This window comes from Arctopsyche grandis, chromosome 2 (genome assembly GCF_051622035.1).
Source record: "Arctopsyche grandis isolate Sample6627 chromosome 2, ASM5162203v2, whole genome shotgun sequence".
Taxonomy (NCBI): domain Eukaryota; kingdom Metazoa; phylum Arthropoda; class Insecta; order Trichoptera; family Hydropsychidae; genus Arctopsyche; species Arctopsyche grandis.
Genome location: NC_135356.1, coordinates 17601946 through 17615560, shown reverse-complemented (window position 1 = coordinate 17615560; position 13615 = coordinate 17601946). Strand labels below are relative to the sequence as shown.

At 32.3% G+C, this 13615-nt stretch overlaps 1 protein-coding gene across 1 annotated transcript in view; it reads right to left on the bottom strand.

Moving 5' to 3' along the window:
* The window catches only part of ltl (leucine-rich repeat-containing larval translucida), a 48084-nt gene extending 36043 nt beyond the window's left edge, over window positions 1-12041 (bottom strand). The window contains exon 1 of the mRNA XM_077445820.1: window positions 11530-12041. Coding sequence (XP_077301946.1) covers window positions 11530-11855 — 326 coding nt within the window. The 5' untranslated portion in view covers window positions 11856-12041. The remainder of the gene's footprint in view (window positions 1-11529) is intronic.
* Window positions 12042-13615: the final 1574 nt, after the last annotated feature.

Below are 13615 nucleotides of genomic sequence, written 5' to 3'. Positions count from 1 at the left end.
CCGCAGGTGATTTTAAATATTTTATTACACACTACTTGTGTCACATTCTTGCCATAAATATGTAAAATCTGAGGGGTCGATGTTGCTGCTGATAAGATGTTTCTTGCCTTGGCCCTGCGCTACAAACGATTGCAAACCAAGCGGACGCATGCTTATTTAGCTGCATGCTGATTTCATAATTTTGTCTCGGCTTTTGCCATTTTAAACTTGCCAGAAAGATCCAACTCAATTTTAAGAATTGCCAATCAACAATGTACATCGAAATGTCATTTGCGCAACCCCATAAATATCTCGTCTTTCGTACTTGCTGAAATTCAAACAGTTAAAATTAAATCGAAGTGAGCATGCAGCCGGGTGATTTGCAATCATTTGTAGCAAACCCGTTTCTTCGATATGTGAATCCAAGAAACGACAAAGGCTTAGTACCTAAAACTTAATTTTCATATTTGCGAAATATTATATTTTGTTAATAATTCACACCGGACAAATTAAACGAAAGAAATACATAGTTTGCAGTAATTATGTATACAATATTTAATGTTTGTTACCTCCAAAATTTTCCTCCATTGTTCCACCGGTGCATCTATCTGACTTTTTTTAATTTATAGAAAATTCATTTAATGCAGTTATTATTTCGTTACCCTACTTTGAAAAGTATTCACAAATACTGTCTACGATTTTAAGATTTACAAAGAACCTGACTATACCTTTAACGAGTGACTAATTACATACTTCAATTGAGACTTTCCTTCTTAAATTGGGCAAAATATACCCTAAAAATTTTACCCTACTTTGAAAAGTACTCACAAATACTGTCTACGATTTTAAGATTTACAAAGAACCTGACTATACCTTTACCGAGTGACTAATTAAATACTTCAATTGAGACTTTCCTTCTTAAATTGGGCAAAATAGGTCAAAATCTAGCCAAAGTAAATATTTTCAATATAAATAATTATCATTTAAGAAAAAAATTGGATGTCATGCAACAAAAAGAAAATTGTTGCATGACAACTAATGTTCTCAATTTACTTGTCATCTAATCGATACTTTGAAGTTTACAATCAATCTTCCAAAAACAGGTAAAATATATATTTAAAAAAAAAAAAAATATATATATATATATATATATATATATATATATATATATATATATATATATATATATATATATATATATATATATATATATATATGTGTGCAGTGGCGGACTGGCCATACAAGCGAACATGCCCGATGGCATGTGGGCCCCACTATCTGTTAGAAAATATGGGCCCTCAGTAAAATTAAATAACTTTTTAACTATTTCACGTGTGTAAACATTTATAGGATATTGCACTTTGGGACCTAAAGTTTGGGTATTTCAACAAAACAAATTTCTTACGATATACACAAACAACTAATGAACCGATCCTTGCTTTAACAGCCCAAGGATCGGTTAACTTTTTTTATTAGGCTCGAAATGTAAGTTTCAACATTTGCGTGGGCCCTTTTGCTGGGCCCATTTCTAACCTCAATATTATGTATATATCAATACCTATGTAACTACCTACTGAAATAAAAATGGGAGTAAACAAATTTCCGTGAATAATATAAACTGAATTGCTTAAAATAATTTTGATAGGACGATTCATCATCAACCAGCGATTTAAATTTACTTCATACATTCAAAATAACATTTGATTATACTTCGACGATATAGTAAGATTTAAATACACAATTTTAAACAGTTTCCGAATATAAAATCTATTCGTAATCTAGACACATCCATGTATATAGAAATATAGGATAGGGGCCCCCTCCCCAAAATCCCGATTAACATTAATTGAAAATATTATGCATTGTTTTCAGGGACGTAATTGGGGGGGGGATAGGGGAAGTACTCGCCCCCCTAAATTAAGGAATAGCGTGATTTAGAAAATATTATGAATTTAATGATTAATGAGATACTACGGATCTATGAATGCTACATTTATTTCTTATGTATGTTACTTTTGGGTAACTAATAAAATAATCGCTGCTATGTGCTATGAAAAAAAAATGATTATTTCAAAGCTAGTATATTTTGGTTTTTAAGTGGTAAGCCTTGGGTAAAATTCTTAGAAATTGTTAACGTTTATTATTCCGAAAGTTCGTATATTTTTTGTTTTCAAGAAAAATTTTATATAAATATTTTACTGAATCGGTTCAATCACAAATGATTTTATTTCTCGTATTTTTTTTTATTTTTTGTATTTGCAGACGTCCATTCTCTCACAAAACAACGAATGAGATGGATTTAAACTTCATGTGTAACGATTCGGTTCAAAAAAAGTTTTAGTTATTTAATAAAATTGCTTTCTGACCAAAACCTTATCAAATTTAGTACATAAAGAAGACAAATATAATTTTTCAGCTTGATACGTTCAGGGGTGTGGTTAATTTTTTTTTTAATTTTTTAAGAGGAAAAAACCCCCCTTCTGGTTAATTAAATTTGATGATTTTTTTGTTATTATATTTTCGTCATATTGATACAAGGAATTATACATAAAATCGTGAAGAGCAGACATATTTAAAGTGTCGATCAAAATAGTGGAAGAAAAATCCGGTAAACTGCCAACAGGAGTAAACTGTCACTTTCGGTTAGCCGGTGTTCACGAAATTTTATATATGTATATAACTTGGCATTAGGTTTATAATTATAGATATGAAATGTCAGTTCAATACGTCGAAAAGTTTCCGAGAAAAAAATAAAAATACCTCGATCTTATAGGGTAAAAGTACTACTTCTGGTTGAGATAAAAATAATTTTATATACATATATGTACATATATAAAATAATAAAAAGACACACAGAAACACACACTCAGACACACAGAGCCGCACACATTTTTCTATATTATGTAAACGTGATCAGTGATCGATTCCGAGTTCGAATTTTCGAATGATCACAAAACTTTATCTTTATCTTTATAAAGTGAAAAGACAGTCGGTAGAAATTAAGTTAATTGACTTTTTTTTTTAGTGACTCAGTTTGATGGTCGATTTTTGTTGACTATGTGAAGATTTTTGAAAAAAAATTTTCGCCTGCGGCGCTTTTTTCGTTTTTTACATAATATTTTTTTATAATTATTTTATCAAAAATAAGCTTATCTTATTAAATTTTATAACTCAATAAGGTGTATGCAAAGAATATTTTCCATTTTTATTCCGATATAAAACAGATTTTTTGAAAAAAAATTCAATTTGACCAATCTTTGCCTGCCCCCCCCCCCCCTGATGAACGTCCCTGATTGTTTTCTACCGAAAGTAAAAGCCGCTTTTATACCGCATTCTTTTATGATGCATTCTATTTACCTAGGACAAGGGTTAAAAAGAAATATACAATGTAATTTATGGATCTATATTGTTTTTGCCATTTTTCTTGTACCCTTGATATTTAGCGTGATGGAAAGAAGAAATTTTTTTTATATGGGGGGGGGGGACAATTTCTTTTAACCCTGGGTGGGGGCCCCCTTTGACTCATGGCATGTACTAATTTCAGTCCCAGTCCGCCACTGTATGTGTGTGTAAGTACATATATCCTCATTACTCCTCATTAAAACTGCACTATTAACTTCTGCATATATCAAGGTTGGACTTTTAATGAAATTCATTTTTTCTACCCCCTTAATATTTAGACTATTGTAAATATTACAACAATACCTAACTGCAACAATAATTTCATACTACAATTTCAAAATTATCAATTAAATCTAATAAATAAATATTCTTATATCAAAACAGCAACCTAGTGTCAGATATTTCTTAAAAAAAACTTTCAACCATTCTTTTAAAACATTTTCATTTTATGAAATACACATAAATATGAACATCTTTTGGATCAATAAAATAACATTCAAAAAGTTAAACTTGAAATTTAAAAGTTGCTAGTTCAAATACATATATTCATAAGAACCAAAACAAAACATACACGATGGCAGCCATTGCTGTCGAATAAGCAAAATGGCAGCCGCTTGATAAACGCAAACGCAAATCGCCATATATGGTAAAAACACAACTAGTCCAATTTTTATATCGAAAAAAAAAGAACAATTTTTCCGCTATTTTTTTATTTTTTTTCGTTGCGTTCAATTTGAAATTACACGTTCGAGATATTTCGTTGAAACGGTGAACCGAACGAAATGTAAGTTTATCTTGGTAAGGTCATAAGTTGGTATGATTCACTAGAAACAGGCCTCACCATTATCTTCAAACAACTTATTAGTGCTTCTACAAATTCGAAAAACTTCTCAATCATCGTTGAATTAAAATAAGTGTGAAATGAGAAAGATAAATTTTTGTGATATTTTACATGTTTTCAAATACATAGGTACATATAAATTAGCTTAGAATAGTGTACGCCTCTATCTGCTTCATTCACGCTATCCAATAATATTATTAGTATGTACTTTTTATCGAGCTTATGCTAACAAATTGCGCAATGTTATTCTAATAAGATTAAAAGTAAAAAAATAATTAAAAATTTGCACATATACGACATATCTAATTATTTTCTATACATACATAGATACCTACAAATACCTATACCTGTATTTCAATAGTTGTATATTAAAAAAAAATAAAGTAAATAAATAAATAAAGTAAATTTGAATTTGATAACGTTCTTTCTAGAGGTAAGAAATAAATTCCTAAAGCCTTATATTGAAAATTATAGAAACTTAGGGAAAAGCAGTGACGTCATTTGGGGGGGCATGCCATGGCAGCTGCCATGCCTTAGTTTTGGAATAGTGTAAATTTAGAGAACAATAAGAATTTAAAGATTAATTAAATAATATGATTGTTATGTTATGTTACTTTTGAGTAGCATAAACTAGGCCAAAAATAGAATCGCTGCAATAAAGCTATGTAAAAAAAGGTTATAATTTGTTTTGTTAAATGCCTTTGGTAAAATTCAAAGAAATTGATCGACCTGTGGAGCGAATTGTTAGAAAGGTCTACCTCATTTTATTTACAACTGAAACGGTAGTTTGTTTATGTCTTCCCTTCTTCCCGAATTAACGGAACCGAATTGTAAGAAAATTTAGAGTATTCCCACTGTTAATCTGCAATTTTTTCAGGGACGTCATGGGGGCACGGGGGGGCACTCGCCCCCCCCCCCCTAAATTTAGGAATATTGTGAATTTAATGATTAATGAGATACTATGGATCTATGAATGCTACGTTTATTTTTTGTGTTACTTTTGGGTAGCTTAGTAACTAATAAAATAATCGCTGCTACGTGCTTTGAAAAAAAATATTTTATTATTTCGATGCAAGTATATTTTGGTTTTTAAGTGGTATTCCTTGGGTAAAATTTTTAGATATTGTTCATATTATGGAGCGAATCGTTAGAAAAGTCTCCTTTACTTTATTTTGTCTCAAAAACAGATGTGTAACGTTTATTTTTCCGAAAGTTCGTATTTGTTTTCAAGAAAGGTTTTAAATTAATATTTTAATGAATCTGTTCAATCAAAAATGATATTATTTCTCGTATTTTTATTTGCAGACGTTCATTCTCACACAAAACAACGAATGAGATGGATTTAATCTTCATGTGTAACGAATTCGGTCCAAAAAAACTTTTAGTTATTTAATAAAATTGCTTTCTGACCAAAACCTTATCAATGTTAGTACATAAAGAATACAAATATAAATTTTCAGTTTAATACGTTCAGGGGTGTGGTAAAAACCGTGTGCTCACAATATTTTGGACTTTTATAAGAGGAAAAAATCCCACTTCTGGTTAATTAAATTTAATGATTTTTTTATTATATTTTCATAACATTGATACAAGGAATTATACCTGAAATCGTGAAGAGCACAGATATTTAAAGGGTCGATTAAAATAGTGGAAGAAAAATCCGGTAAACTGCCACTGTCGGTTAACGGGGGTTCACGAAATTTTATATATAACTTGGCATTAAGTTTATAATTCTAGATATGAAATATCAGTTCAATAATCCAAAAAGCTTCCGAGAAAAACATAAAAACACCTCGATCTTATAGGGTAAGAGTACTACTTCCAGTTGAGATAAAAATAATTTTATATATACATATGTACATACATATATAGAATTATAAAAATAATAAAAGGACAATCAGAAACACACACAAACACACACTCAGACACAATTTTCTAGATTATGAAAACGTGATCAGTGATCGATTCAGAGTTTTAATTTTTGCATGATCTCAAAACTTCATCTATTGTTATTACGTACATACCGTTGCGGTTTCAGAAACCGGAACACTTGTGATTTTACGATTTTTGGGCAATAAAAATATTGTCCCTTTAGGTGTGTGGTTTTTTACGATCGGGTATTTTAAATATGATTGTTTTCTACGATTTGAGTTCAGTTTGGTGTGAGTTTTTGAGGTGTACGGATTGAAATCGTTGAAAATAAAAATACCATGCAACCATACACTCAACTATCATTGGAGGAGAATATAAAAATCGCGGCTTTGGCAAACGCTGGACATTCATTGCGATCAATTTCTCAACAAATGGGACGTTCTGTATTTACTGTGTCAAGAATAATGAAAAAGAATAAGGATTCTGGAACTTTTGCTTTAAGAAGGGGACAGGACCGAAAAGATGCACATCCGAAAAACAAGATCGCCTGATAACTCTATTATCTTTACGGCAACGGTTCAAAACTGCTGTAGAGATAAGAAAAGAGATCTCGGATCAATTTTCAATTGAAATTAGTAATGTAACCTTAAGAAAACGACTCAGAGAAGCTGGACTGCACGCTCGGAAACCTGCGAAAAAACTATTACTTACGAGGAAAATGATGAAAAACCGATTAGAGTGGTCGAAATATCACGAAAATTGGACAACATCGGATTGGCGACAAGTCATATTTTCTGATGAGTCGAAATTCAACCTCTTCAGCTCCGATGGTTTTCCGTATGTTCGAAGAAAAGTTGGAGAAAGATTCCACCAAAAATGTACCATGAAGACAGTGAAGCATCCCCGAAGCCACATAGTTTGGGGATGTTTTTCTTATTGTGGAATTGGTCGAATACAGTTTGCGCAAGGTTCCATTAACGGAATAGCAAATAAAAAAAATCTAGAAGAAAGTTTTATCCCATCAATGGAAAACCATCTTTCAAATTCTGATGATGTCATATTCCAAGATGACTCTGCCCCTTGTCATCGAGCTAAATTAGTGAGTATTAATTTTATTTAATGATATTGAATGTAATTAATTAATAATATTTCGATCAAAAAACTGAAATATTTTTGTTACTTTTTTTTAGGTTCGGGTTTATTTGCAGGAATTGGGTGTAAAGACATTAACATGGCCTGGGAATAGTCCTGATTTAAACCCAATTGAAAATTTCTGGATGACTATTAAGTATAGGATTAGTAAAAGAAATGTGTCTAGCCACCAATCATTAAAAGAGACCATTGAAAAAGTATGGTATGAAGACTTCCCCATCGACATTTTAAGAAACTCAATAGATTCTATGCCTAACCGTATAAAAGCCGTCATAAAATTAAAAGGAGCCGCAACAAAATATTAATTAAGTTTTTATAATTTGTAAATAATACCATGTGACTAATAAAATTAAAAGTTTACGCTCAACTGTGTTTTTTCATTCAAAATTTCATTCAACTGTGGAGACTGCGTTTGGTCATAAAAACCGGCTCGGACTAAAATTCTCCCTACCTTTTTTTGGTTGTTTCTTTTCTTAACGATTGTCGTTGAAATAAAGCACTATGATATATTCTACCATTTTAATGACTTTGGGTGTTTATTTTATATAAGATCACTGAAATTTCACGCAAAATCACATTTTTCTATGGTGTTCCGGTTTCCGAAACCGTGACTGTATGTACATAGATAAAGTAAAGACAGTCGGTAGAAATTAAGTTAATTGATAGTTTTTTAGTGACACAGTTTGATGGACGATTTTTGCTGACCATGTGAAGATTTTTGGAAAAAAATTTTATTTTTTCAAAAATAAGGTAATTTTTTTATATTTTAAAACTTAATGAGGTGTATGCAAAGAATATTCTCCATTTTTATTCCGATATAAAAAAAAATCAATTTGACCAATTTTTGCCTGCCACACCTTAGAAAAAGCTGAAATGACGTCCCTGAGGAAAAGTCAAAGTACATATATTGTATGTATGTATATGCATACTTTTATACATACATACTTAATATGTATATAAGTATTTAAATATGCCAAATATTTTTCGACTTGTCACTTAGAATTATTTTAAATGGTAATTTCAGTATCCAAGAATTGTTTTATCACCCAAAAGCATATAAGTTTAAACTTTGCATTTTTAAACAAAAGAAAACAGAAATACGTTTAGTTGTTTTTTTAAACGTTGTTGAATTTAAATCAATTGTATAACTATCAAGTTAAGTACATCTAATGTGTTGACTAAAAATCAACACTGTTAATTTTTCGAAGAAAAAACCTTGAAATTGTACACTTTCGGCGATTTAAAACGAATTAAATATTGTTGTAAGTAATTCAATAAGGATGTATGTACATACATTAAAAACACTCTTTTTGGTCGTTTTGATATTTATTTCTAAATGGAAAATCTTATGTCTTGACAAGTATACAAAGAATTTAAATACGAGCCTCTTATAAATTTCTTTTGTCACGGTTTGTCAAGTTTGTTTAACCACGAGCAATGAACAATGAAACGCTTTGTCAACCGTAGAGAAACGTTCCTGCTCTCTCTACCTCACTCACATTATGTGATTGCTATCTTTTTACTAAATTCTACCTCACTCACATTATTATGTAAATTGCTATCTTTTTACTAAATTCCACGTGTTGTCCTCTCTTCTATAAAATAATAATAAACGAAACCTAAATCGTGAATGATGCCATTTTCTTAAAGTTATTCATAAAAAAATGAAATGGTGATGTATTCCTTCATTTGTTTGAAAAGGGCGTTTTGCAATTGATGTTTCCAATTTACTCCCATGCATCAAAGTACATATACGAAGGGTGTCAGTTGCAACCCTGAAATATCACTATCCCAATATATTACAATCCTAGCAGTTTCAAATGTCGACCGGTGAAATATCAATAGGATAACACATAAATTATCCGACCCAACTGTGGACTAGATTGGCAATCCAAATTGAATAAACCATTCAGAAGATCACTTCAATTCATGAATTGAACTCAATATAGCATAAGTATGTACATACATCAAGTATAAGATATACATACTTATGTATGTATTTTTTTTCGTATTTTGTCTCCGAGTTCGGGGTTCGGCTTATAATTGAAAGCATCTTAAAATCAATGTCAAATATGAAAAGTTGTCATTGACTGGTAACAATATGAGACCAAATCTTGTTTGTGCAGAAAGCTCTAGATTGGTGTGATGCTGAAAAATCTGAAGATTATTCAAAATTCTGGTAAAAATGTAAAATTGCTTTTTGTTAATATTTAAAGTAATGGTTTCAAAAAACTTTTTTCTACTTGGCTTTTCCTTATGAAATAAATCTAATCTTGGTGCTTTGTATTAAACACATTTTTAAATGATAAAAATGTATTAATACAAAAAATACAAACATAATTGACAAAACAATAAAATTCTTCTTCCAACTGTTTCGCATTTGATTCACCGAACCATATCAACAGCTGCTAGCAAAAATAGTGTATCTCCTATTGTATGTGATTTTATTCTATTCTGTAATAAACTTTGTACGATGCTAGTAATGCATTTGATGGACAGAAACTATTTTCTTGAAAGATTGCTTCTGTTTATTAAACTGACCTCATTTTGTTTGAAAAATTCTACTGGCTTACCAACGTACGAGAATATACATACGTTGTATTCAGAATGCATACTCGTATTCAGAATGCATAGTTTGAAAGTGCCGTTTTAATTTACGAGGTTTAATCCTATCTGCAGCCAAAACTTTCGTACAAAGCAAACACATTGGTATTTATAAGTCATCTACTTCCTTGTTCCCTGACGCTTTTATTCAGTATCTTCATTATATCAGTATGTTCATTATTAGTGGATTTAATCTTGTCACCAGTAAAAAATTACGAGCGTTTCAGAAACAGATTTTTATGTCATGTTTTAAAAGTTTGTTTATATATTATTTTATTTTATTATGTTCTGTTATAAAATAACTTTTCGCAATTCCTTTGTACTAGTCTGCTCCTCCCCAGAGAGGCGCGCAGTCTGGAAATCACCGATTTAAAGTATTTAAAAATAAGTTATATTCCAAATCAACCTTAATGACGCTTAAAAAATCATTATTTTAAACAGTACAAATTATCGAAAAAATTTAAATAATTTTTTTAATTAAAAAAATTACATATATAATATTATATATTTGCGAAATGCCCCCCCCCCCCCTTCAATATTAAAATATGTAAAATTAAAAATAAAATCAGAAATGCGCGATAAAAAAGAAGTTAACAAAAAAAAATCACATTTCGAAATTATAAAAAATAATAATGTTCGGTGAAAGCATTGGAGGAAAATATTTGCTTCCATTTTTTATCAGCAGGAAAATCGAGCGACTTGGTGGGAGGAATGAAATTTTTAAGAAGGCACATAGCAGTATACGTACAATTTGTCGACATCTAATTCTATATTTACGTATTTTGCAGCTTCTGAAAAATCTAGGTAACCACAGACCACTATAGTACTTTATACGCTTTGTATACAAGTTATAAATTTCGAATTTAATTTATTTTTATAATTTTGTGGGGAGATTTACACACCCACTCATTGAAATAACACTCAAACCCAGAACCCCGATACGACTGGATGAAACCCGAAGACTGCGGGTCAAAACCGAAGGGGTGGCAGGCAAACAGGCCAACCAGAGAAGTCCCGGGCGCTGGGAAAAATTAAATTAACAAACTAAAAAAAAGATCTATTTTTAATATGCGAAAAATCTGACAGAAGTATTAGGAAAATGCCTATGTGCTTTTGTTTTATTCGTTTGTTTTTTTTATTAAATTTAACGTCATGGATTTTACGAACCAAACAAATAAACAAACAAAGTCTCTTTCGAAATTATATATTACAGTAGATAGTGCTCATTCCTGTTATTCATTAACAGATAAAACAAATAAAAACTATGAAAAATATGCATTTTCTTGAATACATAACTAAAAATTGCTAATGTCCCGTTTTGAGGAAAAAACAAATGGTCACGTTAGGTAAAATAGGTACGATTTCCGACACGGAGCCACTCGAGTAGTCCAGACCCTGTAACTTTACCCTTTCTCATCGAACCTGTTGGCAACCCTAGTTTTCATTCCCCGGTGAACAATATTGCAATGTATTATAAGTTGGGGTCAACTTTAACAGCCGGCCTTGGAAATTAAAATGTAGCGAACTTTTTAATGATTGCCAAGTTTGAAGATAGGGATTTTCCGGATTGAAGATTGAGATTTGATGCTATATTGAGCGAATTGAACGCGCGGTGGCGCCCCACGTCGACGGTTGGCAGCCGTTCGGCGGCCATTTCGAATCTTAAAAGTTTATCTTGCCTTATATTGTTGTAGTTGAGCTTAAGCGTGTTGATGTGCAATCCTAGAAGGGCCAAAGGGGCAAGATCGCTGACGTCCGAATGCGTGATGGTGAGGGCCGCATCCGTCTGGGGAGGAAAGCGCCCCTGGAGGGCTGCAGCGACCCTCGCGTAGGAGCTGACCTTCTCGCACTCCAGCTCGAGGGTGACACCCTCCCTTCGACACGTGCAGGGAGATATTTCGCGACGTTGAGCGCACAGAGCCACCCCATCGCACACACCACAACACGCCCACGCCCACACCAACACCCACGCACCCACACACCACACCGTACGCACCGACCGCATCGCGACACTACACCACACACACTGCCCTCTCGACACAACACTCTCTCGACAGATATAACAGGGGCGAGGGGGATGCGGGGGGACACTTGGAGGGGGAGGACGGTGGGGGACTCCTCAACCCCACTACCATCGCCGTCGTCCACCGTTCCCTTCTATTGTTTCGTCAACGCGTTTTGTTTTCGCATTGGACCGTTTGCACTTCCGTGTTGGGTATGTATGTACCTACATACATATAATGCCTCCTCACAGCGCAACTATGATAACTCGCACGAAACTTTTCGGTTATTGTTCGGTGCTTTAAGCATTGCAACGAATACCATAGGCGCATTTGGGGGGGGGGGGGGGGGCGCTTAGATGCATAACCCCCCCCCCCCTCCTGTTCAAAAGTATTCGCAAATTTAAAATATATTTCATTATTGTTGAGATTCATTGATTTCTAATATTCTACAAATATATATATATATATATATATATATATATATATATATATATATATATATATATATATATATATATATATATATATATATTTGTAGAATATTAGAAATCAATGAATCTCAACAATAATGAAATATATTTTAAATTTGCGAATACTTAATATTTAAATTATTTAAATGCAGAAGAGCCAGAGGCACGCTAGACTGACCAAGTATCTGCAGCGACGGGCGCTTCCACGGTAGCAAGTCTTCGCCTGGCCGAATTTAGAACTGAATGGAGGCAGCTGGTTGACCGCACATCATAGTCACGATCCTCAGTGATGAGGGAACCGACAGCAATATAATATTTAAATTTGCGAATACTCTAGGAAGACCGCAAGGAAGATGGGTGAACGAAATTAAGAAAATGTGCGGAATGAGATGGATGAGTGTTGCGCAAAACAGAGACGAGTGGAAGCGTGTTGGAGAGGCCTTCATCCAGCAGTGGATGGCGAATGGCTGTAAATGATGATGATGATGATGATGATATATATATATATATATATATATATATATATATATATATATATATATATATATATATATATATATATAAATTAAATATTTATAATATAATACTGATTTCTTCACAAGGTATAAAATTCGGACTGTTAAAATATTGATCAAAATGTTTAAAAATAACATTAATTTATGTATAAGTCATATGAGATGATCGAAACATATGTATGTAGTCATATTATACATAATAATACGTAAATTAAACATCCTTATTCAGCTGTCACTTTGACACTTGTCCACGCTGTCCTGTTCTAAAAAACAACAAAACAACATCAAAGTGCTGCCGAATCCGCGAACTGGGCAACGTGCTTGCATTTTTCATATATATAAAGAGTTAAACGTTGCAAAATCAATTGTTTGATACATTTTCACTGCTTGAATTGGTGAAAATATATTTTCACTTGAAATATGTTTTCACTGTATCGGCCAGTAACATATCGGCCAGCCGGCAGTGTGGCTTAGTGGTACCGTGTATGTTTAAGTGATCAGTGGGTTCGATCCGCTATACTGCTGGTTAGATTTGGAGGGGGGTATTTGTGACTCCAAATCGATCGTTTCTTATCACAGTTTGCCAATTTTATTTGATGTTTTACTATTTAACCATAGTGGTCCATCCATTGTGTCACACCTCTGTATATACATATATATATATATATATATATATATATATATATATATATATATATATATATATATATATATACATACAGAGGTGTGACACAATGAATGGACCACTAAGGCTAAATAGTAAAACAGGCTACTGAA